General features: G+C 39.8%; 1 protein-coding gene across 2 annotated transcripts in view; it reads right to left on the bottom strand.

Moving 5' to 3' along the window:
* The window catches only part of CNOT6 (CCR4-NOT transcription complex subunit 6), a 75,620-nt gene that overhangs the window by 43,657 nt on the left and 5,037 nt on the right, over nucleotides 1-26,926 (bottom strand). For both annotated transcript variants that reach the window (XM_065917239.1, XM_065917238.1), the window contains exon 2: nucleotides 13,533-13,646. In XM_065917239.1, the coding sequence (XP_065773311.1) occupies nucleotides 13,533-13,644 (112 nt within the window). In that variant the 5' untranslated portion in view covers nucleotides 13,645-13,646. The remainder of the gene's footprint in view (nucleotides 1-13,532; nucleotides 13,647-26,926) is intronic.

Below are 26,926 nucleotides of genomic sequence, written 5' to 3' on the forward strand. Positions count from 1 at the left end.
GAGGACACTTTCACTCACCCACATTATCACAACTGGGAGAGTTTACTGCAATTCAGTAATGAGTTATGGAAACTTACTCCACAGTGTTCACAGTAAGTCTGAAAGCAGTGTTTACTGAAAAATAATATAATCACAACCTAAAAGTAGAGAGTTATTTTATTTGGCGGGAATGTTAAGGACTCCAATTCTGGAAGGCAGCATCTCCTTAGCCCAAGAAAATTGCCCCAAGGAAGCTGAAGGGCGAGTCAGTTTGCAACAAAGTTTGCAACAAAGAGAACAGGCAGTCTGAACATCAAAGATTACTACAAGGTAAGGAAACTCAGATTTTGAGTTAAGGAATTAACTATTCCTCTCTGTAAGGGAAGATGCAAGCTTCTGGGCTCAGTGAATTCATTCCTGTCATATGCGCCTCAGCCATCTGGGTCAAATCCAGTCTCCTGATGGCTTACATCCTAATGCCTTGCTCAGCTTCACCTAAGGAGTGGGGATGGCTGCTGCCTCCATCCCCTGTGTGCCTCAGCAATCACCACAGAGGACAGGTGAGGGTGGAAACTTCTGCAGGATCGCCCTGTGTTGTTTTGAGAGCCCTCACTCACATTTGGATGCCCGAAAATGCTAACAGCTGTGACATTTCTTGTTTATTGATATGGCAGGAGATAATTTCATTTCACAGTAGCCTGGGCTCCAGAATTTCTCCAAACTGACCAGCCAAGGCCCCACATTGAGAAAAAAGAAAAAAAGCTCAAAAAATGGAAATAAAATAAAGTAGGACAGGTATAAAAGAGATAAAGGGAGTGAAAGTCCAGATAAAAATGAGAAAAGGGAACAGAACCAGAAAGTTTCAGAAAATAAAATAAGTTACCACAGAGCTCTAAAGTTAGAAAAACTATCCTGAATCACACCTGAAAGTTCAGAAAAAGTCAGTTCAGTTCAGTCGCTCAGTCATGTCTGACTCTTTGCGATCCCATGAATCGCAGCACGCCAGGCCTCCCTGTCCATCACCAACTCCCGGAGTTTACCTCAAACTCACGTCCATTGAGTCAGTGATGCCATCCAGCCATCTCATCCTCTATTGGCCCCTTCTCCTCTTGTCCCCAACCCCTCCCAGCATCAGGGTCTTTTCAAATGAGTTAGCTCTTCACATGAGGTGGCCAAAGTATTGGAGTTTCAGCTTCAGCATCAGTCCTTCCAATGAACACCCAGGACTGATCTCCTTTACGATGGACAGGTTGGATCTCCTTGCAGTCCAAGGGACTCTCAAGAGTCTTCTCCAACACCACAGTTCAAAAGCATCAATTCTTTGGCTCTCAGCTTTCTTCACAGTCCAACTCTCACATCCGTCCATGACTACCACAGCCTTGACTAGATGGACCTTTGTTGACAAAGTAATGTCTCTGCTTTTTAATATGCTATCTTGGTTGGTCATAACTTTCCTTCCAAGGAGTAATCGTCTTTTAATTTCATGGAAGTTATAAGGTCAAATCCTATAAAAGTTGTCATATAGTTCTAAAAATTATATAAGAAAAAACAGTTTAAGGAGCAGGAAAAACTCACTATAGACAACAAAAACATATCAAACACACCCCAAAAACTAACAACTACAATTTCAAAATGAGCTGAAAGGTATTAAGAAATAATATAACAATAAAAGAACATAAATAAGACTTCTAAATGTCAAATAAGTACTCTGTGGACACTGACAAACTAATCCTAAAGTTTATACAGAGGAGAAAAAGATACAGAATAGCCAACACAAAACTGAAAAAGAATAAAATTTGGATGCTACCTGACTTCAAGACTTACTATAAAGTTACAGTAATCAAGACGGTGGTATTGGCAAAAGGATGAACAAGAGCCCAGAAACAAGACCCACATAAATACAGTCAACTGATCTCTGACAAAGGAGCAAGGGGAATACTACAGAGAAAAGTAATTTCAGTGAAAGGTGCTGGAACATCCACAGATTAAAAAAAAATCTAACCTCACATTCTTCATAGAAACTGATGCAAAATAGACCACAGAACTAAACATAAAACACAAAACCATAAAACTCCTGGAAAACAACACGGGAGAAAAACCTACATGATTTGAGTTTGCAATGACTACATATTTATGTCGGTCTATTTGTGTTTATGGGGGTCTATTTCTGGTCGTTTCTTTCTCCAATGACTACATACAATACCAAAAGCACAATCTGTGAAAGAAATAACAAACTGGACTTCATTAAAATAACTTCTGCTCAATGGAAGACTGTTAGGAGAATGAAAAGACAAGCCAGACTGGGAGAAAACACTTGCAAAGATATAGCTGATAAGGAAATGTTATTTATACAAAGAACTCTTAAAACTCAACAGGAAAACAACCCAAGTAAAAAATGGGCAAAGGTCTCTTCAATAAGAGGTGCTGGAAAAACTGGACAGTCACATGTAAAAGAATGAAACAAGAATGCTTCCTAACACCATACAGAAAAATAAACTCAAAATGGATCAAAGACCTAAATGTAAAGCCAGAAACTATAAATCTCTTAGAGGAAAACACAGGCAATACATTCTCTGACATACATCACAGCAAGATCCTCTTTGACCCACCTCCTAGAGTAATGGAAATAAAAACAAAAATAAACAAATGGGAATTAATTAAACTTAAAAGTTTCTGCAGAGCAAAGGAAACAATAAACAAAATTAAGAGATCAGAATGAGAGAAAATAATTGCAAAAGTAACAAGTGACAAATCATTAATCTCCAGAACATGTAAAAAGCTCATACAGCTCAACATCAGGAAAACCAACAACCCAATCAAAAAATGCGCAGAAGACCTAAACAGCCATTTCTGCAAAAAACACATACAGACACATGAAAAGATGCTCAATATCAGTCATTATTAGAGAAATGCAATTCAAAACTACATTGACCACCTCACATTGGTCAGAATGGCCATCATCAAAAAATCTACAAACAGTAAATGCTAGAGAGGGAGTGGAGAAAAGGGAACCCTCTTGCACTGCTGGTGAGAATATAAACTGATACAGTCACTATGGAGAACGGTATGGAGATTCCTTAAAAAAATAGGAGTAAAAGCACCATATGACCCAACAATCCCTCTACTGGGCATATACTCTGAGAAAATTATAAATGAAAGATGCACGTATCCCAATGCTTGCTGCAGCACTATTATATATATAGCTAAGACATGGAAGAGAAACTAAAGAGGACAGTGAAAAAGCTGGCTTAAAACTCAACATTCAAAAACTAAGATCATGGCACCCAGTCCCATCACTTCATAGAAAATAGATGGAAAGAAAAACAGACACAATGACAGACTATTTTCTTGGGCTCCAAAATCACTGAAGCCATGAAATTAAAAACGCTTGGCCCTTGGAAGGAAAACTGTGACATACCTAGACAGCGTATTATAAAAGGAGAGACATTACTTTGTTGACAAGGTCTAGATTGTCAAAGCCCTTGGTTTTTCCAGCAATCACATAATGATACTAGAGTTGGACTGTAACCAAAAAGGGTTAATTCTGAATTTACAGTGGAACAGCTTCTGTGACTTTAACCCTTTTTGTTATTAAGTATACATACTGGCCTGTCTCAGGAAGATAACCTGACCCAGCCCACATGTGAAGAGCTGTGACAACTTAAACCATTTGTGTGGCGGATGGCTCAGCCCTAGGCACGGCACAAGGCACCCTCCATTTTCTGCTTACAGGCTCGTCCCAGAAATTCACAATTCAAAAGGCCGGAATCACCGATAAATGTGGCATCTTTGTTGATATGATAGGCAGTATTCCATTTCATACTAACCATGAAATGACTGTGAAAAAGTGAAACTAATATATCCCCCTACCTGAGCACTGCCATTCTAAGAGATATTTGCAGGAATGAAATGGTCTTTTTACTTTGTTCCCTCACTTCCCCTCATCCCTGATGCATAAAAGAATCTGACATCGAGGCCCTGATATGATAGTTTTTTTGAGGCAGTAGGCAGCCATCGTCCTGGTTCCAACACCTCAACTGATTTTCACTGACTTGTTGCAGGCAGAGAGAGCTTGGATTCAGTAACAGGACCATAAAGAAGGCTGAGCGCCAAAGAACTTATGCTTTCTAACTGTGGTGTTGGAGAAGACTCTTGAGAGTCCCTTGGACAGCAAGGAGATCAAACAACTCAATCCTAAAGGAAATCAACCCTGAATACTCATTGGAAGGACCCATGCAAACCTGAAGCTAAAGCTCCCATTCTCTGGCAACCTGATGCCAACAGCTGACTCACTGGAAAAGACTCTGATCGTGGGAAACATTGAGGGCAGGAGGAGAAGGGGGAGACAGAGGATGAGATGGTGGGATGGCATCACTGACTCAATGAACATGAGTTTGAGCAAACTCCAGGAGATGGTGAAGGACAGGGAAGCCTGGCATGCTGCAGTCCATGGGATAACAAAGTATCAGACATAACTTAGTGACTGAAAAACAACAAGAACATGGAAGCAACCTAGATTTTCATCAACAGATGAACAGATAAAGAAGTTGTTCTGGTACATATACACAATGACATTTTCAGTTCAGTTCAGTTGTTCATCGTGTCCAACTCTTTGTGACCCCATGGACTGCAGCACGCCAGGCCTCCCCGTCCATAACCAACTCCCAGAGCCTACTCAAACTCATGTCCATCAAGTCGGTGATGCCATCCAACCATCTCATCCTCTGTCATCCTCTTCTCCTGCCTTCAATAGTTCCCAGTATCAGGGTCTTTTCCAATTAGACAGTTCTTTGCATCAGATGGCCAAAGTATTGGAGATTCAGCTTTAGCATCAATACTTCAAATGAATATTCAGGACTGATTTCCTTTTGGAAGGACTGGTTGGATCTGCTTGTGGTCCAAGGGACTCTCAAGAGTCTTCTCCAACACCACAGTTCAAAATTATCAATTCTTCAGTGCTCAGCTTTCTTTATGGTCCAGTTCCCCATCTGTACATGACTACTGGAAAAACCATAGTTTCGACTATACGAACCTTTGTCAGCAAGGTAATCTCTCTGCTTTCTAATAAGCTGTTTAGGTTGGTCATAGCTTTCCTTCCAAGGAACAAGCATGTTTTAATCTCATGACTACACGCACCAGCTCCACTGATTTTGGAACCCCAAAAAATAAAGTCTGTCACTGTTTCAATTATTTCCCCATCTATATGCCACGAAGTGATGAGACCAGATGCCATGATCTTTTGTTTTTGAATGTTGAATTTTAAGCCAGTTTTTTCACTCTCCTCTTTCACTTTAAGAGGCTCTTTAGTTCCTCTTCACTTTCTGCTATAAGGATGGTATCATCTACATATCTGAGATTATTGATATTTCTCCCAGCAATCTTGATAACAGCTTGCGCTTCATTCAGCCCAGCATTTTGCACAATGTACTTTCCCAATTTGGAACCAGTCACTGTTTCATGTTCAGTTCTAACTGTTGCTTCCTAACCTGAGTACAGATATCTCAGGAGGCACATTAGGTGGTCTGGTATTCCCATCTTTTGAAGAATTTTCCACAGTCTATTGTGATCCACAATCAAAGGCTTTAGTGTAGTCAATGAAGAAATAGATGTTTTTCTGGAACGCTCTGATTTTTTTCTATGATCCAATGGATGTTGGCAATTTGATCTCTGGTTCCTCTGTCTTTTGTAAATTTGGCTTAAACATCTGGAAGTTCTCAGTTCACGTACTGTTGAAGCCTGGCATGGAAATCTTCAGCATTACTTTGCTAGCATGTGAGATGAGTGCAATTATGAGGTAGTTTGAACATTCTCTGGCATTGCCTTTCTTTAGGACTGGAATGAAACCTGACCTTTCCTAGTCCTGTGGCCACTTCCGAATTTTCCAAATTTGCTAGCATATTGAGTGCAGCACTTTCACAGCATCATCCTTTAGGATGTGAAATAGCTCAGCTGGAATTCCATCACCTCCACTAGCTTTGTTCATAGTGATGCTTCCTAAAGCCCATCTGACTTTGCACTCCAGGATGTCTGACTCTAGGTGAGTGATCACACTATCGTGGTTATCCACGTCATTCAGATCTTTTTTGTACAGTTCTTCTGGGTATCCTTGCCACCTCTTCTTAATATCTTCTGCTTCTGTTAAGTCCATACCAATTCTGTCCTTTACTGTCCCCATCTCTGCATGAAATATTCTTTTGGTATCCCTAATTTTCTTGTAGCGATCTCTAGTCTTTCCCATTCTATTGTTTTCCTCTATTTCTTTGCATTGATCACTGAGGAAGCCTTTCTTATCTCCTTGCTATTCTTTGGAACTCTGCATTCAGATGGATATATCTTTCCTTTTCTTCTTTGCCTTTCGCTTCTCTTCTCAGCTATTTGTAAGCCCTCCTCAGATAACCATTTTGCCTATTTGCAATTCTTTTTCTTAAGGATGGTCTTGATCACCACCTCCTGTACAATGTTATGAACCCCCGTCTGTATTTCTGCAGGCCCTCTATCAGATCTAATCCCTTGAATCTATTTGTCACTTCCACTGTATAATTACAAGTGATTTTATTTAGGTCATACCTGAATGGTGTTATGGTTTTCCCTACTTTCTTCAACTTAAGTCTGAATTTGGCAATAAGGAGTTCATGATCTGAGCCACAGTCTTGTTTCTGCTGACTGTATAGAGCTTCTCCATCTTCGGCTATTTTCTTCAACTTAAGTCTGAATTTGGCAATAAGGAGTTCATGATTTGAGCTCCAGGTCTTGTTTTTTCTGCCTGTATAGAGCTTCTCCATCTTCGGCTGCAGAGTATATAAGCAATCTGATTTTGTTATTGACCATCTAGTGGTGTTCATGCATAGAGTCGTTTCTTGTATTACTGCAAGAGGGTGTCTCCTATGAACTGTCCATTCTCTTGGCAAAACTGTGAGCCCTTGCCCGCCTCATTTTGTACTCAAAGGCCAAATTTGTCAGGTACTCCAGGTATCTGACTTCATACTTTTGCATTCCAGTCCCCTATAATGAAAAGGACATCTTTTTTTGGTGTTAGTTCTAGAAGGTCTTGTAGTTCTTCATAGATCCGTTCAACTTCAACTTCTTCAGCATTAGTGGTTGGGGCACAGACTTAGATTACTGTGACACTGAATGGTTTGCCTTGTAAATGAACAGGATCAGTCTGTCATTTTTCAGACTGCACCCAAAAACTGCATTTCAGACTCTTCTGTTGACAATGAGGGCTACTCCATTTCTTCTAAGGCATTTGTGCCTACAGTCGTAGATGTAATGGTCATCTAAATTAAACGACATTTTACTCAGCCATAGAAAACACATTTGAATCAGTCCTAATGAATGAATCTAGAACTTATTATATAGAGTGAAGACAGAAAGAGAATAATATTGTACATTAATGTATATATATATGGAATCTAATAAAGATGGTACTGATGAACCTACTTGCAGGGCAGCAATAGACTGCAGACAGAGAAAAGACTTATGAACTCAGGGAGGAAGGAGAGGGTGTAGTACAGAAACACATGTATTACCATAATGTGAAACAGAGCGCCAGTGGAAATTCGCTGTGTGATGCTGGGGCAGGGTGGGGTGGGAGGAGGGAGGGAGGCTCGAGAGAGAGAGGATCTATGTATACCTATGGCTGATTCATGCTGATGCATGGCAGAGACCAACACAATATTGTAAAGCAATTATCCTCCAATTAAAAATAATTTAAAAAAAAATCTAAACAAAGAGGGCGGGCGGGGGGGGGGGACCTGAACAGACACGTTGCCAATGAAGATATGTCCATAGTAAACAAGTATATGAAAAGATGCTCTTAACCATTTATCATCAGGGAAATGAAAATTAAAATAACAATGAGATGTCACTATTCATACCCATTATAAGGGGCAAAACCCAGAACAATGTCAAATGCTGGAGAGGATGTAGAGCAACAGGAGCCCTCATTCACTGCTAGTGGAAATGCCAAATAATACAGCCATTTTGGAAGAGTCTGGCATTTTTTTTACAAAGTTAAACATTCTCACCATCACGCGCCTTGCCATTTACCCAGGAGTTGAAAACCTACATCGTACACACAAAAACCTGTATGTGGACATATGCAGCAGCTTTATTCATAACTGCCAAAACTTGGAAATAATCAAGATGTCCTTCAGTAGGTGAATGGATAATCTGTGATATATCTAGACAATGGAATATCACTTAGCACTAAAAATATATGAAGTATCAAGCCATGAAAACACATGAAGGAACTTAAATACATATTACTAAGTCTTAAATTCATATTACTAAGAACCCAATCTAAAAAGTCTGCATACTGTTTGATCCCAAGGACAGAAAAGGCAAAACAATGGCCAGAGTAAAAAGATCAGGGGTTCAGGAAGAGTGAAGTAGGAATGAGCACAGAGGGCTTTTGGGGCAGTTAAACTACTCTGTATATGACATGACAGGGGTAGATACGTGTCATTATATATTTTCTAAACCCCTAAAATGTACAATATCAGGAGTGAAGTCTAATGTAAACTATGAACTTTGGGTGCTAAAGCAGGTCCATGGATTGTAACAAATGCACCACTCTGGCAGGGGATGGTGACAGTGGAAGGATCATACACTGTACTTTACATCAAAGGTGCTATGACCCTAAAACAGCTTAGTAAAAAAAAAAAAAAAGAATTAAAACTCAGTAGTTGCCAGGGGCTGAAAGTGGGGGGAGAGTCTGCCTAAAATGGAGCAAGGTGAAGTTTTCTGCAGTGATGAAACCATTCCATATTACAATTATGATGGTGCTCAAACGACTGTCTGACTGTACATGTAAAAGAATGGTACAAGAGTAAGGGAGTGAACTTACTGTACTCTGTCTTTAAAAGTGATTCTGAGACAAATATGTAAATATTCAAATTCAGAGAATAAATCTCTCTGAAAGAAAATGTGAAGAAAAGAATCAGAACACTAAAGCTATAATCCAAGGAAACTTCCCTGAAATTAAAAGAGAAAAAACTCAAAACCACACACTGAAAGAGCATATTATACCTAAGAATATCAAAGTAGAACAACCAATACCAAAATATATTCAAGTAAAAATTACTGACTTTAAGGGGAAAAAATTCTTTGGGCATCTAACCAAAAAAGAGAAAATAATAACAAACTATAAAGAAAGCTGAGTTCTGAAGAATTGATGCTTTTGAACTGTGGGGTTGGAGAAGACTCTTGAGAGTCCCTTGAACTGCAAGATCAAACCAGTCAATCCTAAACGAAATCAGTCCTGAATATTCATTAGAAGGACTGATGCTGAGGCTGAAGCTCCAATACTCAGGTCACCTGATGCGGAGAACCAACTCATTTGAAAAGACCCTGATGCTGGGAAAGACTGAAGGCAGAAGAAGGGGACGACAGAGGACGAGATGGTTGCATGGCATCACCAACTTGATGGACCTGAGTCTGAGTAAGCTCCAGGAGTTGGTGATGGACAGGGAAGCCTGACGTGCTGCAGTCCATGGGGTCACAAAGAGTAGGACACGACTGGGCAACTGAACTGAACTGAATAATGAAAAAAACTTTGACTGACATCAAGCCTATGGCAAAACAGGACAATGTTAAGCAATAAAATAAAAGACTAATAATGACAACTCACGGCATATGTTTGAAACCCAAACAGACTAGTTAGCAACATACTTTATTTCTTTCATTGTTTGGCTCTGTCGGGTCTTAGTTGCAGAGAATAGGATTGTTCATCGCGGCGTGGGGGCTTCTCCAGCTGTGGCATGTGGGCTCGGCAGTTGTGGCGCCGGGCCTCAGCTGCCCTGCAGCATGTGAAATCTTAGTTCCTGGACCAAGGATCAAACTTGCATTCCCGGAATTGGAAGTCGGATTCTTAAACCACTGGATACTTTAAAAATGAACTTTAAAAATCTGATTGGTCACCTTCAAAGGACAACAGTTTATCCTGAAAACTCATAAATAAAAGGAAAGAAAGAAGCATTCTTTTCTACCTTTCCTACACAAATTTTATACCTTGAGCAATCAATTAGTAAATGAGGGAATAAATCAACTGTGTGCACATAGGTCACTTCAGTCGTGTCCAACTCTTTGCGAGCTTATGGGCTGCAGCTCACCAAGCTCCTCTGTCTATGGGATTCTCCAGCCAAGAACACTGGAGTGGGGTGCCATGCCCTCCTCCAGGGGATCTTCCCAACCCAAGATCAAGCATCTCTTATGTCTCCTGCATTGGCAGGAGGGTTCTTTACCACTAGCAACACCTGGGAAGTCCAAGACAAAATTAAATATAATTTTAAAAAATGATGGAAAGTATCTCTTAACAGATACAGCTCATCTAATTAAAGAGTATCACTATTTTGCAACCCTCAAAGAATTAATGGCTCTAGGCACTGAACATCAGTAGAAAAGAAGACGTTTATATCTTATGTGCCTCCTAAAGAAAAAAAACACCACCATATATATAACACAGTCTTCAGTCCTGTCAAAGGTCTTAAATCCAACTCTTGATCAAGTCTCTGCATCCTACTTGCAAATATGGATGAAAAACATGTTGAACTGCATGCAGGAGAATACATACTGCAGGGTAACAAGAAAGTCAGCAGATAAACTGTAAAGAAAAGGATGGACAGTGAACATGTAAATTAAGACATATCAAATAAAAAGGGGAGCACCAAACTCTTAACACTTGTGTTTCGTCATCAGTCGTGTCCAACTCTCTGCAACCCCACCAGCCTCCGCATCCGTGGGGATTCTCCAGGCAAGAACACTGGAGATGTACTGCCATACTGCCATGCCCTCCTCCAGGGAATCTTCCCAACACAGGGATCAAACCTAGGTCTCCCTCATTGCGGGCATATTCTTTACCATCTGAGCCACCAGGCAAGCCCTACATAACCTGATGTCAAAACTGTAAAGAAAAAAAAGAAGTGATTACTATAAAAGTTAGGGTAACAAGTTACTTTTGGGGAGTGGAGAAGGGACTGCATTGGGCTGTGGTGTGGAAGGGGTTCTGGGAAAAGTGAAAAACTTCTAATTCCTTTTTTTTAACTGTAATATAGTATTTTATTTAATCCTCTATATCAAAAACATTTATTTCATTCATATCAAATTATTAACAAAGTGTTCTACATCTCTTTTTTATACTTACAGTATATCTCGGTTTGGACTAAGGACATTTCTTTTTCAGACTTATTTATTTATTTTTGGTTGTGCTAGATCTTTGGTGCTGCACATGGGCTTTCTCTAGTTGCTGCAAGCAGAGGTGTTTCATTGTAGTGGCTTCTCCTGTTGCAGAGCATGCGAACTAGAGCACAGGCCCAGTAGTTGTGGTGTATGGGCTTAAGTATTCCAAGGCATGTGAGATCTTCCCAAACCAAGGATGGAAACCATGGCCCCTGCATTGGCAGGAAGATTCTTTACCACTGAGCCACCAGGAAAGCCCTGAACTAATCTAAGTACATTTCTAATGCTCAGTAGCCACATGCGTTTCATGCCTATTGGACTGATCAGAAGACTTCTAATTCTTGACCTGGGTATTACTAGGCTTCTGGCCTTAAAATAATTCACTAATATGCTTCTGTGGTTTTCTTTATCTGTGTCTCATTTTACCATTAAAAAAATGGCCTTCTTTAAAAAAGTAAATGACTGATAGTCATTTGGATTATCTGGCTACCTCCAAATGGCACAAGGATCTAACCACCCATCTCCCTAGAACCAGAAGACTATATGAGATTACTTCAGGTACAGAATTCAATGACCTCAGATCCCTAGAATTTCATATCACATGATCTTAAGGAATTGATGCTAGAGTATATACATGATAACTCTAACCTTGAAATAACTGTAATCTTAGCATGAAATGATTTCAGTCTTGAAAATTTCTACACATTGGAGTTTATGTTCATGTATTAAGATGATAAAGTGACCTTCCTGATAGCGGTTTTGTTAATCACAAGGTCTTGTTCCACCAGACCTATTCAATCAATAGCTTATCCTTTACAACACTTGGTAAAGATAAAACTGTTAAGAATGCTATTTTAAAGGAAAAATCTCTCCTTTTCCTTCCTATCTTCTACACAGATTTCTTCCCAAAGTTCAGAGTAAGCAGAGAACAATGACTCAAAATTGCCAATGAGTTCCCAACATGAGGTACAGTGAGCAGACAGAGAAAAATCCCCTTCACCTCAGATATAACCTCACTGACCTAAGTGAACACTTTCTAGAGTATCCAAATTTCCTAGAAGCAAATGACTCGTAATTCAAAAACTGCTAATACAGACTGAAAAAAGAAAAATATAGTTAAATACCAATCCTGCAGAAATTAAAAGGGGAAGTTGGAGCAGTAATTGCCTGTGCTTCAAAGGCTCTCTGATAGAGAAAACCAAATTTGACAGGAGAGGCAAGAGAAGAGAGAAAATTTCACTCTCCCACCACTCTTACCCCAGCACTCCAGAAACTGGAAGAGGGAAAACAGGAGAGACCCATGCAGGTACCAACCTCTACCACGGCGGCAGAAGAGGGTGCTGAGGCTCACTCGATAATTAATCACAACTTTTGAGCTGACAAGGGAGAGATGCTACTATTACAACTTCCTTTCGCTTTCTGTATAGTACTTTTCTACTTAGACTTCACAGTTATATTTTGTCTATTAGTTACTTACACTTGCATAGTCCCTTCCTCTCACTCCGTAATATGCCAAAAGCTTCAGAACGAAAGACCTTTCTTTTCCCCCGATCTATGTATCTTACATATGTCTAGTATAGCACCTGGAAAAATGTTTTACACATAGCATATACTCAGTATGTCTGCTGCATTAAACTTTTAAAAATATCAAGGGCAGTCAGGTGAAAGAAAAGAAAATTTGGTCAATATTATTTCAGAAAGCAAGAGTCAAGAAAAACTAGAAGGAAAAAAAAGAAAATTTGGTCAATATTATTTCAGAAAGCAAGAGTCAAGAAAAACTAGAAGGAAAGTATGAGGAGGCATGTTAGGTCAACATGAACACAAAATTTCTTAGGCCTGGTTGCCTTAAGAAGCAATCACGTCCCTTGGCCATATTTTTGAAGACTTGCATTAAAGGTAGAAGGGAATTCTGAGAGCTACTTCAAACTCTTTCAAGATTTTGTGTTTCTGAACAAGGCTGTCCCCAGAGACTCAGACTAAAACACAAATGAGAAAATAAGGAGAAACAAATCTATCCCAGAATCTACAACAGAACAGGCATTCCCCACCTTACTGGAAACCTGTAACTGGATAATACAAAAATCACTATCCTACTTCATCAGAGAATTAACAGAACAAACCTTTGTATACTAGTCATTACATATGCTATTTTCATTTCATCTTTGATATTATCATCTTCATTTTATAAAAGGACACTGACTGAGAAAAGAAGCAATGAATGGGTTCTGAACTTTGACTCAAACCATGTTCTTTCTACTGAACGCTTCAGCTTCTAAGACAAATGAGCATTGGTAAAATACAGCATTGCTTCCCTTGTGTATTGGCATTACTAGATTTTAACTTCCAAACCATAAATTTATCCGTGTATGTCTTACCACTTATTTCAAGCTCCACCCAATGAGATTTCTTTCCATTTGCTGCTTCCTCAGAGGACATAATTGTGTATATCCTCCGAGGGTCAGGGGGCTCGTATTTTTCTTTGGGCATGCCTGTTGAAACAAGAAAAGAAATCAATCAATATATGAAAGAGTCAAACAGCTGAAAATAACATCTTTTAAAAAAGCAGACATCCATATTATGATCTCTAAACACAAATTCCCACTAAAACGAACTAGGAACTCCTTAGAGAAATGGAAGATTTCAAGAATGGGATTGGAAAAATATAAACAAGCTTGGACACTAAGAAAGATACTCTAGCTGTAAAGGGCATAGGAGTTAGCTTGGAGAGGTCCCACTGGCCAAGATAAGACAATCTGAAGAACAAAAGAAAGACTACTAATCAATTTTAAACTGTATGAATCCAAAACTCGGATTAAAAAAAAAAAAAAAAACCTGTCACCTGAAGTTGGAAAATAAAGGGAAAGAATCAAGCATTTATCCAGCCCTTCTGGCAGAAACTGGTTGAGGAAATGTTCTTAACAGAATTCTAGCTAATAAATGCAGAAAGTTACCTAATTAGAAAAACCACTATTTCACAACCTCTAATGAAAAAAAAGTTTCACCATTAATGGCTAATAAAGGAATCAGGTAAAAAATATCCAATGGAAAAAATTTAAATAGATCAGGCTGTAAGACCTCAACCTAAGGATCAATCTCAGCATTAGAACAACTAGACTTATATCTCAATATGATGTATACTCTTGCCCTTTCATCCAAAAAAAATTAAAAGACTGAAAAAAAATAAAGACTGAACTTGAATCAAATAAGCCTCTCTAGATCTGGAACCAGTTTACACTAAGTAAGGGAGACAGAGGAATATGGTAAAAGTAACGTAAGACACAACAATGTGAATATACTTAACACTACTGAACTGTACACTTAAGATGATTATTAAGATAGTATACTTTGCTATGTATATTTTACTATGAGTAAAAAAATTTTTTCTTAACTCTAAAATAATGCCACAAGAATATAGCCAGCCAGATGCAGACAACAGAAAGTTCTACATGACAAAAGGCTCAATTTCCTCAACAAATGAATGACATGAAAAGGAAACTGATCTTAAATGACTCGTGAGGCACAGCAATCAGATGCAATATATAGACCTCATCTGGGTCTAATGTGACCAAATTAAGTGTAAAAAACATTTCTGAGAATCAGACAAATTGGAAGAATTATATCTAAGCTGATACTGGGACTACTATTCATTTTGCTGTGGTTATTTTAAAATTCATATTAAAAAGCAGAGACATTACTTTGCCGACAAGGATCCGTCTAATCAAAGCTATGGTCTTTCCAGTAGTGATGGATGTGAGAGTTGGACCATAAAGAAAGCTGAGCGTCGAAGAATTGCTGCTTTTGAACTGTGATGTTGGAGAAGACTCTTGAGAGTCCCCTGGAGATCAAACCAGTCAATACTAAAGGAAATCAGTCCTGAATATTCATTGGAAGGACTGATGCTGAGGCTGAAGCTCCAATACTTTGGTCACCTGATGCAAAGAACTAACTCATTGGAAAAGACTCTGATGCTGGAAAAGATTGAAGGCAGGTGGAGAAGGGGATGACAGAGGATGAGATGGCTGGATGGCCGACTTGATGGACAAAAGTTTGAGCAAGCTCCAGGAGATAATGATAGACGGGAAAGCCTGGCGTACTGCAGTCCATGGGGTCACTAAGAGTTGGACACAACTGAGCAACTGAATTGAACATCTACTCTGGATACCTACATAGCTGAACAAAGCTGGAGAAAAACCCACCATCATATGAAGTTAAAGTGGGCCAGTCAGCAATCACTTACCTCAAATGGAGTTACTGCTGAATGGGTTTGAGGTTTTAGTTTTACAAAAAGAGTTACAAAGATGAATGATGGTGATGGCTGCACAACATCATCAATGTATCTAATAACACTGAATGCTACACTTTAAAAATGGTTGACACGGTAAACTTTATGTTATGCATATTTTACACAATAAAAAAATTGGAAAAGAGCTAAAGCTACTTTCATTATGTTATGCTGCTTTTATACTGATGAGAACTAGAGCTATTTCAAACACAAAAATGGTTTTGACTTCGGTAAGTAATCCCTTTTTGAAGAAGGTAAGTTAATAGTGAGACTATCACCTGCAAAAGAAACAGAGTATCTATTTTTTGTTTTGTTAAATATTGTTAATAAAACTGTCCTCCTTCATGTTTATTTCCCCAGAATAGAAACACAATGACTGAAGTTTTTAGACTAACACAAAACATACCTAACAAAGAGCTATACTGTCAAGAACTGTCGCTGTCCCATCTAGGGGACAAGCTGGCAAGGCAAGTGCCCACTGTGAATCGTATGAATATACCAGTAATAACAAAATACTATGTAAAGCGACCAGAGCTTAATGACAACATCCCTTAAGAGTCCTTAAGATCACTCATATGCCACTATTCTGACTAGATTTTACTTACAAAGCAACCATCTGATCTTCACTGGCTGTTCCAAATAGAATTTAACGATAAGCTGCTCTGTTCAGCTATGGTTAGAATTTTGGTCCTATAAGCTATTTTTTTAAACTAATATACTTTAATTGGAGGATAATTATTTTACAATATTGTGATGGTTTTTGCCATACATCGAATTGAATCAGCCATGGGTACACATGTGCCCCCCCCCATCTTGAACTACCCCCCTCCCTCCCCACCCCATCCCTTGGCTTTGAGTGCCCTGCTTCATGCACTGAACTTGCACTGGTCATCTATTTTACATATGGTAATACACATGGTTCAATACTATTCTCTCAGCTCATCCCACCCTCGCCTTCTCCCACAGTCCAAAAGTTTGTTCTTTAAATGTCTCTTTTGCTGCCTTGCATACAGGATCATCATTACCGTCTTTCTAAATTCCATATGTACGTGTTTATAATATACAGTATTGGTGTTTCTCTTTCTGACTTACTTCACTCCATATAATAGGCTCCAATTTCATCCACCTCATTAGAACTGACTCAAATGCGTCCCTTTTTATATAGCTGAGCAATATTCCATTGTGTATACATACCACATCTTCCTTATTCATTCATCTGTCAATGGACATCAAGGTTGCTTCCATGTCCTAACTATTGTAAACAGCACTGCAATGAACACTAGGGTACATGTGTCTCTTTTAATTCTGGTTTCCTCAGTGTGTATGCCCAGCAGTGAGACTGTTGGTTCGTATGACAGTTCTATTCTCAGTTTTTTAAGGAATCTCCACACTGTTCTCCACAGTGGCTGTTCCAGTTTGCATTCCCACCAACAGTGTAAGAGGTTCCCTTTGAGTCATTAATCATTTGACTTCTTAGTGAAAGTTCAGAAGTCTGATTTACCAATCTCATGCGAGCTTAGTTAGTGTGAATCAATGTCCAGAGTTCAATCATGCTTCAGAGAATAAATAAAAGTATTACTGAACTGAAATCTGAAATCCAGATCCTAGACCTGGGGTCATTCCATCAAGAGTCATGATTTCTGCCTAGGCAGCCAGCCACTCCCTTTCTGAGTTTTCAAGACATGTGATGTGCTGTCTTAAAATTTAAGAGACAGCACATTACCCTAAACTTGAAAGAGGCAAAATCTTTATTTTCCAAATCCCCAAGAGAGCGAAAGTGGAAGTGGGGGGAAAAGAACATGACAGAATAAAAGAAATGGTAGCAAACTGGACAATCTAGCCCTTTTGAGAAGCGTATCTGCCCACTAAGCAACTCCACCCATTTTTCTTGGAGTCCAGCAGAACATAGTATTGGAAACTAGGTAGTCAAAAGGACACAAGAACACAAACAATTCAGGATTTTTCCCCAGGCTTTGAAATCAACAAACAGATCTTGCTCTCTAAAAAATACAGTATGTTGCTTCAGATTACTATCTAAAAAGAGTAAAAGGTTTTCAAAATTGACTGGAAAACTGTCAAGGAAAATTACATGACTTTCAAAAAATAGCTAGGCCAGAGTCAGCATGTATGTAACCCCAGACTAGTCAATCTTCAACTCCCCCAATCCAATGCCAAACATCATTATTGATCTTGGCAGCATAAAATCTGTCCCTGATCGAGACCTCAGAGAAATGGTTTTTCACTATCTTAGAACAGAGTAATTATTTACCTTAAAGAAATACACGACATTATTTACCAGACAGAAAGATATGCTTACATTATTAAAGATTTTATGAAATGGCTTAAAAGTACACAGGAGAAAGGGTAAGAGAGAAGTGGAGGGAGGAGGAGAGCGGAAGGGCGGGGGACCCTAACTTCAAGTCAACCACCATTTGAGGCAGCTTTTGAACTAAGAAATATGTACAAAAGAGAAAGATTTAAGTGTCTATCCTTTCAATGGGTACTCTATTTCAGTCACCAAATGGCTCAGGTGAAAAAAAGTGCTATTTTACAAAAGAAAGACAACTAATAAATGAAGTATGAAAGAATAAAAACACCATCATTTCATAATTCCCAATGAGCCTTTCTAAAACAAAGACTTATAACCTGGGTTAAAATCTTGAGATGAATCACTGGCACTGGCATAGTGCTAAGTAACATCACCACCCAGGTTGTTTTTTGATTATAAGGTAGAAAATGTCCAAGAGAGGAATAAACTATTACCCCGTCATCAATCTTCTCAACACCAGTAAGGGGTAGAAGCAGGTGCTGTGGGTCTTTTGATCTGACAGAATGTGAAATGCACACCAATAACGTTCACCTTTTTAAGAGTTAGAGGAACCGGCTTGTGCTGGGCTGTGCTGAGTCACGTCCGACTCTTTGCGATCCCATGAACTGTACCCCGCCAGGCAGCTCCGTCCATGGGGATTTCCAGGCAAAAATACTGGAGGGGGTGCCATTTCCTCCTCCAAGGGGTCCCAACCCAAGGATCGAACCCAGGTCTCCTGCAATGCAGGCGGCTCTTTACCGTCTCAGTCCCCAGGGAAGCCCAAGAACACTGGAGTGGGTAGCCTATCCCTTGTCCAGGGGACCTTCTGACCCAGGAATCCAACTGGGGCTCCTGCATTGCAGGCAGATTCTCTACCAGCAGAGCTACCAGGAAGCCCAGAGCAGCTGGCTAGATGACACCAGAGCAGCAACTGCAACGAAGGACTTTCTCCAGGATAACTGGTGGGCTACCTTCAACAAGCTGGGCTCAGAACTATTATAGATTTGAAGAGAATGAAGAGACGTGTATAATGAGATGTGATGCTGCTGCTGCTGCTAAGTCGCTTCAGTCGTGTCTGACTCTGTGCGACACCACAACCGGCAGCCACCAGGCTCCCCCGTCCCTGGGATTCTCCAGGCAAGAACACTGGAGTGGGTGGCCATTGCCTTCTCCAGAGATGTAATGAATGATCCACAAATCCGAAACAAAAAACATTCTGCAGACACTTGGAGAAACCCTTAATACCAAGTTCATATTTTGAAATATTAATAAATTAATATGATATTTTATTGTAGCAATGTATAAAAACATTTATCTTGTTAAAAGACACTCTGAAGTTAAATAATTTAATTGTAATAGCCACATTTTTCCCCCACGGGAAAGAAGGCTGAGCCATAGCCAATTTGTTTATTTTTTGATTAGAGTATTATTGCTTTACAACACATCGGTTTCTGCTGCACAGCGATGTGCCTCAGAGCTAAGTGTACATACATCCCCGTCCTCCTGAGCCTCCCTCCCAGCACCCCAACCCCACTCCCCAGGTCACCACAGAGTGCGGAGGACAGCCTCCTGCGCTCCACAGCCGCTTCCCATCAGCTACAGGTTTCACACACGGCCGCGTGTGTATGAGTGCTCCTCTCTCAGCGCATCCCACTATCTCCTTCCCCATGTCCACAAGTCCACTGCCTTCATCTGTGTTTCTATTCCTGTCCTGCAAATAGGTTCATCAGTACCATTTTCTAGATTTCATATATATATGTGTTAATACATATTTGTTTTTCTCTTTCTGACTTACTTCACTCTGTATGACATACTCTAGGTTCATCCACATCACTACAATTGACCAATTTCGAATTACAGCCAGTCTTAACTGACAAGACAAAAAGGTAAGTTCTTTTCCTTTTCTTGGTGTTACATTTTCTCCTCCATTCTTGGTGTTTTACTTCTTTCAAAAACACAAAGAAAAAGAGTGAGTGGGGCAGAGGAAAGGCAGGAAAGGAAAGGAAAGGTCTTTCTCAAACAAAGACCCTTTTATTTATTGATCAGGCTCCTCGAAGAACTATAAGTTAGGGAATATACAAAAGGTAGTGCCACTAGCCTTGGTGCCAATTTACTTTTTCCAATCCAAATTTTCACTAGGTGTTAACAAATTTTTCACTAAATCCAACTGATTTTTACTTCTTCAGGACTTCTAAACCTGTCTTTTCCATTTTTACAGAGCTACTAAAATTAATTCACACCTTCATTCTCAGCTACAACTTTTCAACAACCTTCTCTATATCTTCCTGATTGATGCCTGCCCATATAACTCTTCTGCTTAAAAATCTAACATGGCCCTTTCTGCCTACCTAGTTAGTTAAAACCCTATCATCAAAGTCCTTTACAACCTGGATTTAGGCCACTATTTTCTCACTCATCTTCATCCACTCACACATGCATCACTCTATCAAGTTCAAAGTTTATCAAAGCATACCTACTTCGAAGACAGTCTTTCAATGATACATCCTAATCCTTTCACCAGACAACCTTCACTCAAAACTCCTACTCATCCCCTTCACAGCAGCTCAAGTTAACAGCAGAGCCCCTGTAAGCCCTTCCCAACAAAGGCACAAATCCACTCCTCTTTCCTCTGCAAACCACACATTTACTCAGCATTTATCAGTTCAATTGTTATCTCCCAGTGTCCTGTGTCAGACCTAGCATGTTACACTAATAAAGTGGTCTAAACATTCTTTCCCTCAACACTCAAAATCTGGTTTTCAAAGAAAACTAAAAAAAAAAAAAAAAAAAAAAGGCAATTCAATACAACTGAATCATGCTTCCTTAAGGAAGCTTTATTTACAGAATCATTCATTCAACAAATATTTACTAAGCACCTTCTGCTTCTGTTTCAAGCACTCTGTCAGGTGCCGGGAAAAAAGAGTAAACAGGAAATATGTACGTGATCTTGGATCTTAATCTACAGGGTGTGGGGGGGGTGTGCAAACAAAAATCTTACAACAGTGTAATCACACTACAAACCTTTCTTTTTACAAACATTAATTTAGGACTCCTTCCCTATCCCTCACCAACACAGGAGTCTGTAATTTCCTGCTTTGAGCTACTTGAACCATGAGGGTATTTCTAACGTTGCACTCTTTAACCCCACCTTAATTTTTTTTACGTCTCATTCACCTACTCTACTACAGGATCTTTACACTTACATTCAGAGCCTGGCAAGCAGTAGGTGCTCAGTGAATGTTGTCGTCGTTCAGTTGCTAAGTCGTGTCCGACTCCTTTGCGGACCCCATGGACTGCAGCGTGCCAGGTTCCTCTGTCCATAGGAACAGGCTACAGTCCTGGAGTGGGTTGCCATTTCCTTCTCCAGGAGACTTTCCAACCCAGGGATCAAACCCACATCTGCTGAATTGGCAGGCAGATTCTTTGCCACTGAGCCACCAGGAAACCCAAACTTAAAGGTGAAAACTGTATAATACTAGAGCAAACTGAGAGTAAACCGCAAACAGGTGGCAGTAATGACAAAACTGTACTGGGTGCCCATCTGCCACACTCTGCACCAGGCATGTAACAGCTAACATGTTGTGAGCCCTCACCAACTGGCAGGCCCTTCACATACATTACCTCATTTAATCCTCACAACTCCATTCTTCATACATACAGAAAGGAAGGGTCAGAGAAAGAGTCACTTGCCTAGATCACAGACACTAGTGGCACAACTGAGATTTTAACTCAAATCTAATCCAAAAGTCTTTGCTTTCAACCATTATGCAATAATTTCCTTGTATTATCTTGATTTAATCTCATAGCAGCCCATGAAGTAGACACTATCCTCTTTTTACTTTTGATGAGGAAACTGAGACTCTTACATTTAAATAACTTGCCCAAAGTCACACACACACTTGGTTAGTATTAGGTTGGTGCAAAAGTAACTGCAGTTTTAGCACTGTTGAAATTTGCTGTTTGATACTGGAATACATTCTTAAATAATTGTGATTATGTCATACATCATTTTAATGCCCAGTTCTTGCTTTTTTTTTTTTTTTTTTGCTATTGACATTATTTTCTATGTATTTTATATTTATTTTAGATTATGGAAAAGATGTTAGACAAAAAGCAAAGTCGAGCAATTTTCTTATTCAAGTTCAAAATGGGTTGTAAAGCAGGGGAGACAGCTCTCAACATCAGTAACACATCTGGCCTGGGGAACTGCTAATGAACACACAGTGCAGTGGTGGGTCAAGAAGTTCTGCAAAGGCGACAAGAGCCTTGAAGATGAGGGGTGTGGTGGCTGGCCATCAGAAGTTGACAGAGACCAACAGAAAACATCATCAAAGACTGATCCTCTTACAACCACACAAGAAGCTGCTGAAGACTTCAACATCCGGCTTTCTACAGTCACTCAGCGTGTGATGCAAATCGGAAAGGTGAAAAAGCGCCATAAGTGGGTGCCTCACGAGCTGACCTAAAATTTTAAAAAAATCATTGTTTTGAAGTGTCATCTTCTCTTATTCTACACAACAATGAACCATCTCTCAATCAGATTGTGACATGCAACGAAACGTGGATTTTATACAACAACTGGCGACAGTGGTTGAACCAAAAAGCTCCAAAGCTTCTCCCAAAGCCAGACTTGGTGGTCTGCTGCCAGTCTGATCCACTTCAGCTTTGTGAATCAGGGCAAAACCATTACATCTGAGAGGCATGCTCAACAAATCAATGATATGTACCGAAAACTGCAATGCCTGAAGCCAGCACTGGTCAACAGAAAGGGCCCAATTCTTCTCCATGACGAGGCCAGACTGCAAATCACACAGTCAAAGCTTCAAAAGCTGAAGAATTAATTGGGCTACAGAGGTTTGCCTCATCTGCCATATTCACCAGTCCTCGTAAACCAACTACCACTTCAAGCATCTCAACTTTTTGCTGGGAAAACACTTGCACAACCAGCAGGATGCAGAAAAAGCCGTCCAAAAGTTTTTCAAAACCCAAAGCGTGGATTTTTATGCTACAAGAAAAAACAGAACTTTTTTCTTGTTGGCAAAAATGTGTGGATTGTAATGGTTCCTATTTTGATTAATAAAGATTTGTGTTTCAGCCTACTTAAAATGATTCAGTCTGAAACCGCAATTAGGTTTACACCAACCTAACAGAGCTAGGATTCGAACCTGGGACAATCTAGTTGCAAGCTGTACACCAATGCCTCATACAACTCTAGAATTCTGTCACTGATGAAACCAAGATCTTCTGTGTTCATTCTTCAAATACTATGTTGCTAAGACCATGAGTCCTTGAGTTTCCTTCTCAGATATATGATCTTTACAAACTACTCTTCACTCATATTCTCTACTCCCAAATTCTGCCTAACATTTAAGACAGCAGATCTCAAATGCTATCATCTCAGGGTCTTTATACTCAAGTATCTCAAAGACCTTTTGTATGTGAGTTCTATCTATCAATATTTACTGCATTAGAAATAAGAACTAAGGAATTTAAAAATGTGCATTAACTCACTAAATATAATAAACCTAGCACATGTTAACCACAACATTTTAATGAAAAGTAACTACTTCCAAAAACAAAGCAAAATTTTGCAAGAAGAGTGACACTGTCTTACATTTTTGCAAATCTTTAAGGTCTAACATGCTGGAAGACAGCCTGTCTACTCTGAATTCAATTGATCAGATCACACACATTTGTTAGTCTATGAAAAACTGCACAGTATACTCATAAGAGGATGAGAATAAAAAAGGCAAATAACATTGCAGTGGTATTTCTAAAACTTTAAGGTTTCAGTAGCTACCTTTTCCTGCCTCCCAAAATGTCAATTCCTTAAATCCTTTTCTCACAGAGAATAAAAATAAACTTAAGGAGGGAATGGAAATCCACATCAGTATTCTTGCCTGGAAAATTCCATGGATAGAGAAGTTTGGCAGGCTATGTCCATTGGGTTGCAAAGAGTCAGACACGACTTAGCAACTAACACTTCTCATTTTAAGTTCATATTGGTTTAACTAAAATTTACAACCAGTAAAACCTCTGCAAAAAAGATTTTAAAATTATGATAAAACAGTCCTCCAGATACAGAGTCAAACAGCAGATGCAGTAGTCTAATTTCTCAAAGGAGAAGACTGGCATACCCATCTGTATCTGCAGCGCCCAGTCAGTAACCAACAGCCTCTAAGAGTTTCCCAGACTGCTGTTAGGGGCGCTTCCCTGGTGGCTCAGCAGTGAAGAGTCTGCCTGCAGTGCTGGCGGGGACGCTGATCCCAGGGTGGGGAAGATCCCCTGGAGAAGGAAATGGCAATCCACGTCAGCATTCTTGCCTGGAGAATCCCATGGACAGAGGAGCCTGGCGGGCTACAGTCCACGAGGCCTCAAGAGTCAGACACAAGAGTCGGACACAACGTAGCAACTAAACCACCCACCACCATGACAGACTGCTCATAAAATGCAGTTCTAAACATGTGCCCCTGCCTAATAACAGACTGAATATAAAATACAGGGAGAAGGGAGAGTGTCCTGCGACACCACAGAAACTACCGAGTTTGAAGGTCAAAAATGGTCAAATACTAACAAATTCAACTCGATAAATCAACTCAAAATATAACTACAAAGGTACACTAAATACAGGTCATCCACAAACTTCTATTTAAAATACAAATACTTCTTAGTGTAGAAATCTTAATTTCTATATTTTAAGTCAAATATTAAGTACAGAGCAAAAGAACATATTAAGACAATCATGATTTATGATCTAATCAACAAAGCTGAATGCCATCTAATATGAACAGCATTAAGTCACAATTTGTGTGGTGAAACATCACTGAGATCAAAAAGGTAAGGAGAGCCAGCCACCGGTATTAAATCTAAATCTTTTCTCTTAGCATGAGACAAGCAACAACCAATCCAACAATGATGGCTGCCAACAGAAGTCTTTTCACTTCTTATCTTTTGCCATCTGACAATTAGATGATTTTTCAATCATCTAATTGCTCTTCCCTCTCTTATGATCACAATATTACAGCTATCCCCTTTTCTTGTCTTTCATTAAGTCGCGACCAACTCTTTGTGACCCCATGGACTGCAGCACGCCAGGTTTCCCTATCCTTCACTATTTCCCAGACTTTGCTCATATTCATGTCCACTGACTCAGTGATGCTCTCTATCCATCTCTTCTTCTGCTACCCTCTTCTCTTTTTGCCTTCAGTCTCTCCCAGCATCAGGCTCTTTTCCAATGAGTCGGCTCTTTGTATCAGGAGGCCAAAGCTCTAGCTGAAGATAGAGCTTCAGCTTCACCATCAGTCCTTCCAGTGAATACTCAGGGTTCATTTCCTTTAGGATTGACTGGTTTGAACTGCTTGCGGTCCAAGGGCTCCCCAGCACCGTAATTCGAAGGCATCAATTCTTTAGCACTCAGCCTTCTTTATGGTCCAACTCTCACATTCATACATGGCTACTGGAAAAACCACAGCTTTAACTAAATGGACTTTAGTTGGCAATGAGATGCTTTTGCTTTTTAAAATGCTGTCTACGTTTGTCATAGTTTTCCTTCCAAGGAGCAAGTGTCTCTTAATTTCATGGCTGCAGTCACCATCCACAGTGATTCTGGAGCCCAAGGAAAAAAAAAACCTGTCACTGGTTCCACTTTTTTCCCTTCTATTTGCCATGAAGTGATGGGACCAGATGCCAAAATCTTTGTTTATTGAATGCTGACTGTTAAGTCAGATTTTTCACTCTCTTCTTACCCTCATCAAGAGGCTCTATAGCCCTCTTCACTTTCTGCCAGTGGTATCATCTGTGTATCTGAGGTTGTTGATAGTTCTCCCTGTAATCTTCATTCCAGCTTGGGATTCATCCAGCCTGGCATTTTGCATGATGTACTCTGCATATAAGTTAAATAAGCAGGGTGACAATATACAGCCTTGCCATACTCCTTTCCCAATTTGGAACCAGTCAATTGTTCCATGTAAGGTTCTATTGCTTCTTGACCTGCATATAGGTTTCTCAGGAAGCAGGTAAGGTGGTCTAATATTCCCATCTCTTTCAGAATTTTCCACAGTTGCTGTGATCCACACAGTCAAAAGCTTTAGCATAGTCAAAGAAGGAGTAGTAGATGTTTTTTTCTGGAATTCCTTTCCTTTCCCTATGGTCTAACAAATGTCAGCAATTTGATCTCTAGTTCCTCTGCCTTTTCTAAATCCAGCTTGTCCATCTGGAAGTTCCTGCTTGAAGGATATTGAGCAACATCTTACTAGCATGTGAAATGAGCTCAATTGTACAGTAGTCTGAACATTCTTTGGCACTGTCCTTCTCTGGGATTGGAATGAAAACTGACGTCTTCCAGGCCTGTGAGCACTGCTGAGTTTTCCAAAATAGCTGGCTTATTGACTGCAGCACTTTAACAGCCTCACCTTTTAGGATTTGAAATAGCTCAGCTGGAATTCCATCACCTCCACTAGCTTTGTTTGTAGTAATGCTTCCTAAGGCCCACTTGATTTCAGACTCCAGGATGTCAGCTCTACGTGAGTGACCACACCATATCACATTGCAATTTTGGCCTTTTGAGACATTCAACATTTATTCTAGCTGCTAAGTCATGTATACAATCATTGTGGGAAGTTCTAGTATGCTAGAAATCAATTTTGACCCTCTAGTCCTTTCCCCCCCTGAAAACTAAGACAGAAAGTCATTCACAAAATGCTGACCATATAAATCATGAAGCCTTTAACAATTCTAGAATATTTTTCTTACAAGGACTTAAGTGAAGTCCTAAGGACTTTGACCCCAGTTTCTCGACAGTCTTCATCAAGCCTTCACATTTTTACTATGTCTCCTGAGAAAGCATGTCACACACACAATTTCCCCACCCCTATCCACCTAAAGTCTCAATGAATCCCTATTATATACAAACTTACATCCCAGCACTTTAAGAAAGAGCCTAAGACCATTCACAAACTATTTCTGGCAACTCTTCCTGTCCCTTACATCTTTGCAACCTGTTTTTCAGTCCAAATTGTACGTAACCTGTCTTTGCACATGCTCTTTCTTCCCACTGAAATGCCCTACTCAGTCTAACAAACCTCTATTCAACTTTCAACATTCAGCCCAGAGACCTCTGCAGTGAATCCCCCGTTTCCGAAGCAGAATTAGATGCTCCTTCTTTGGCGGTGGTGATTTAG

Source organism: Muntiacus reevesi, chromosome 1 (assembly GCF_963930625.1).
Source record: "Muntiacus reevesi chromosome 1, mMunRee1.1, whole genome shotgun sequence".
Lineage (NCBI taxonomy): Eukaryota > Metazoa > Chordata > Mammalia > Artiodactyla > Cervidae > Muntiacus > Muntiacus reevesi.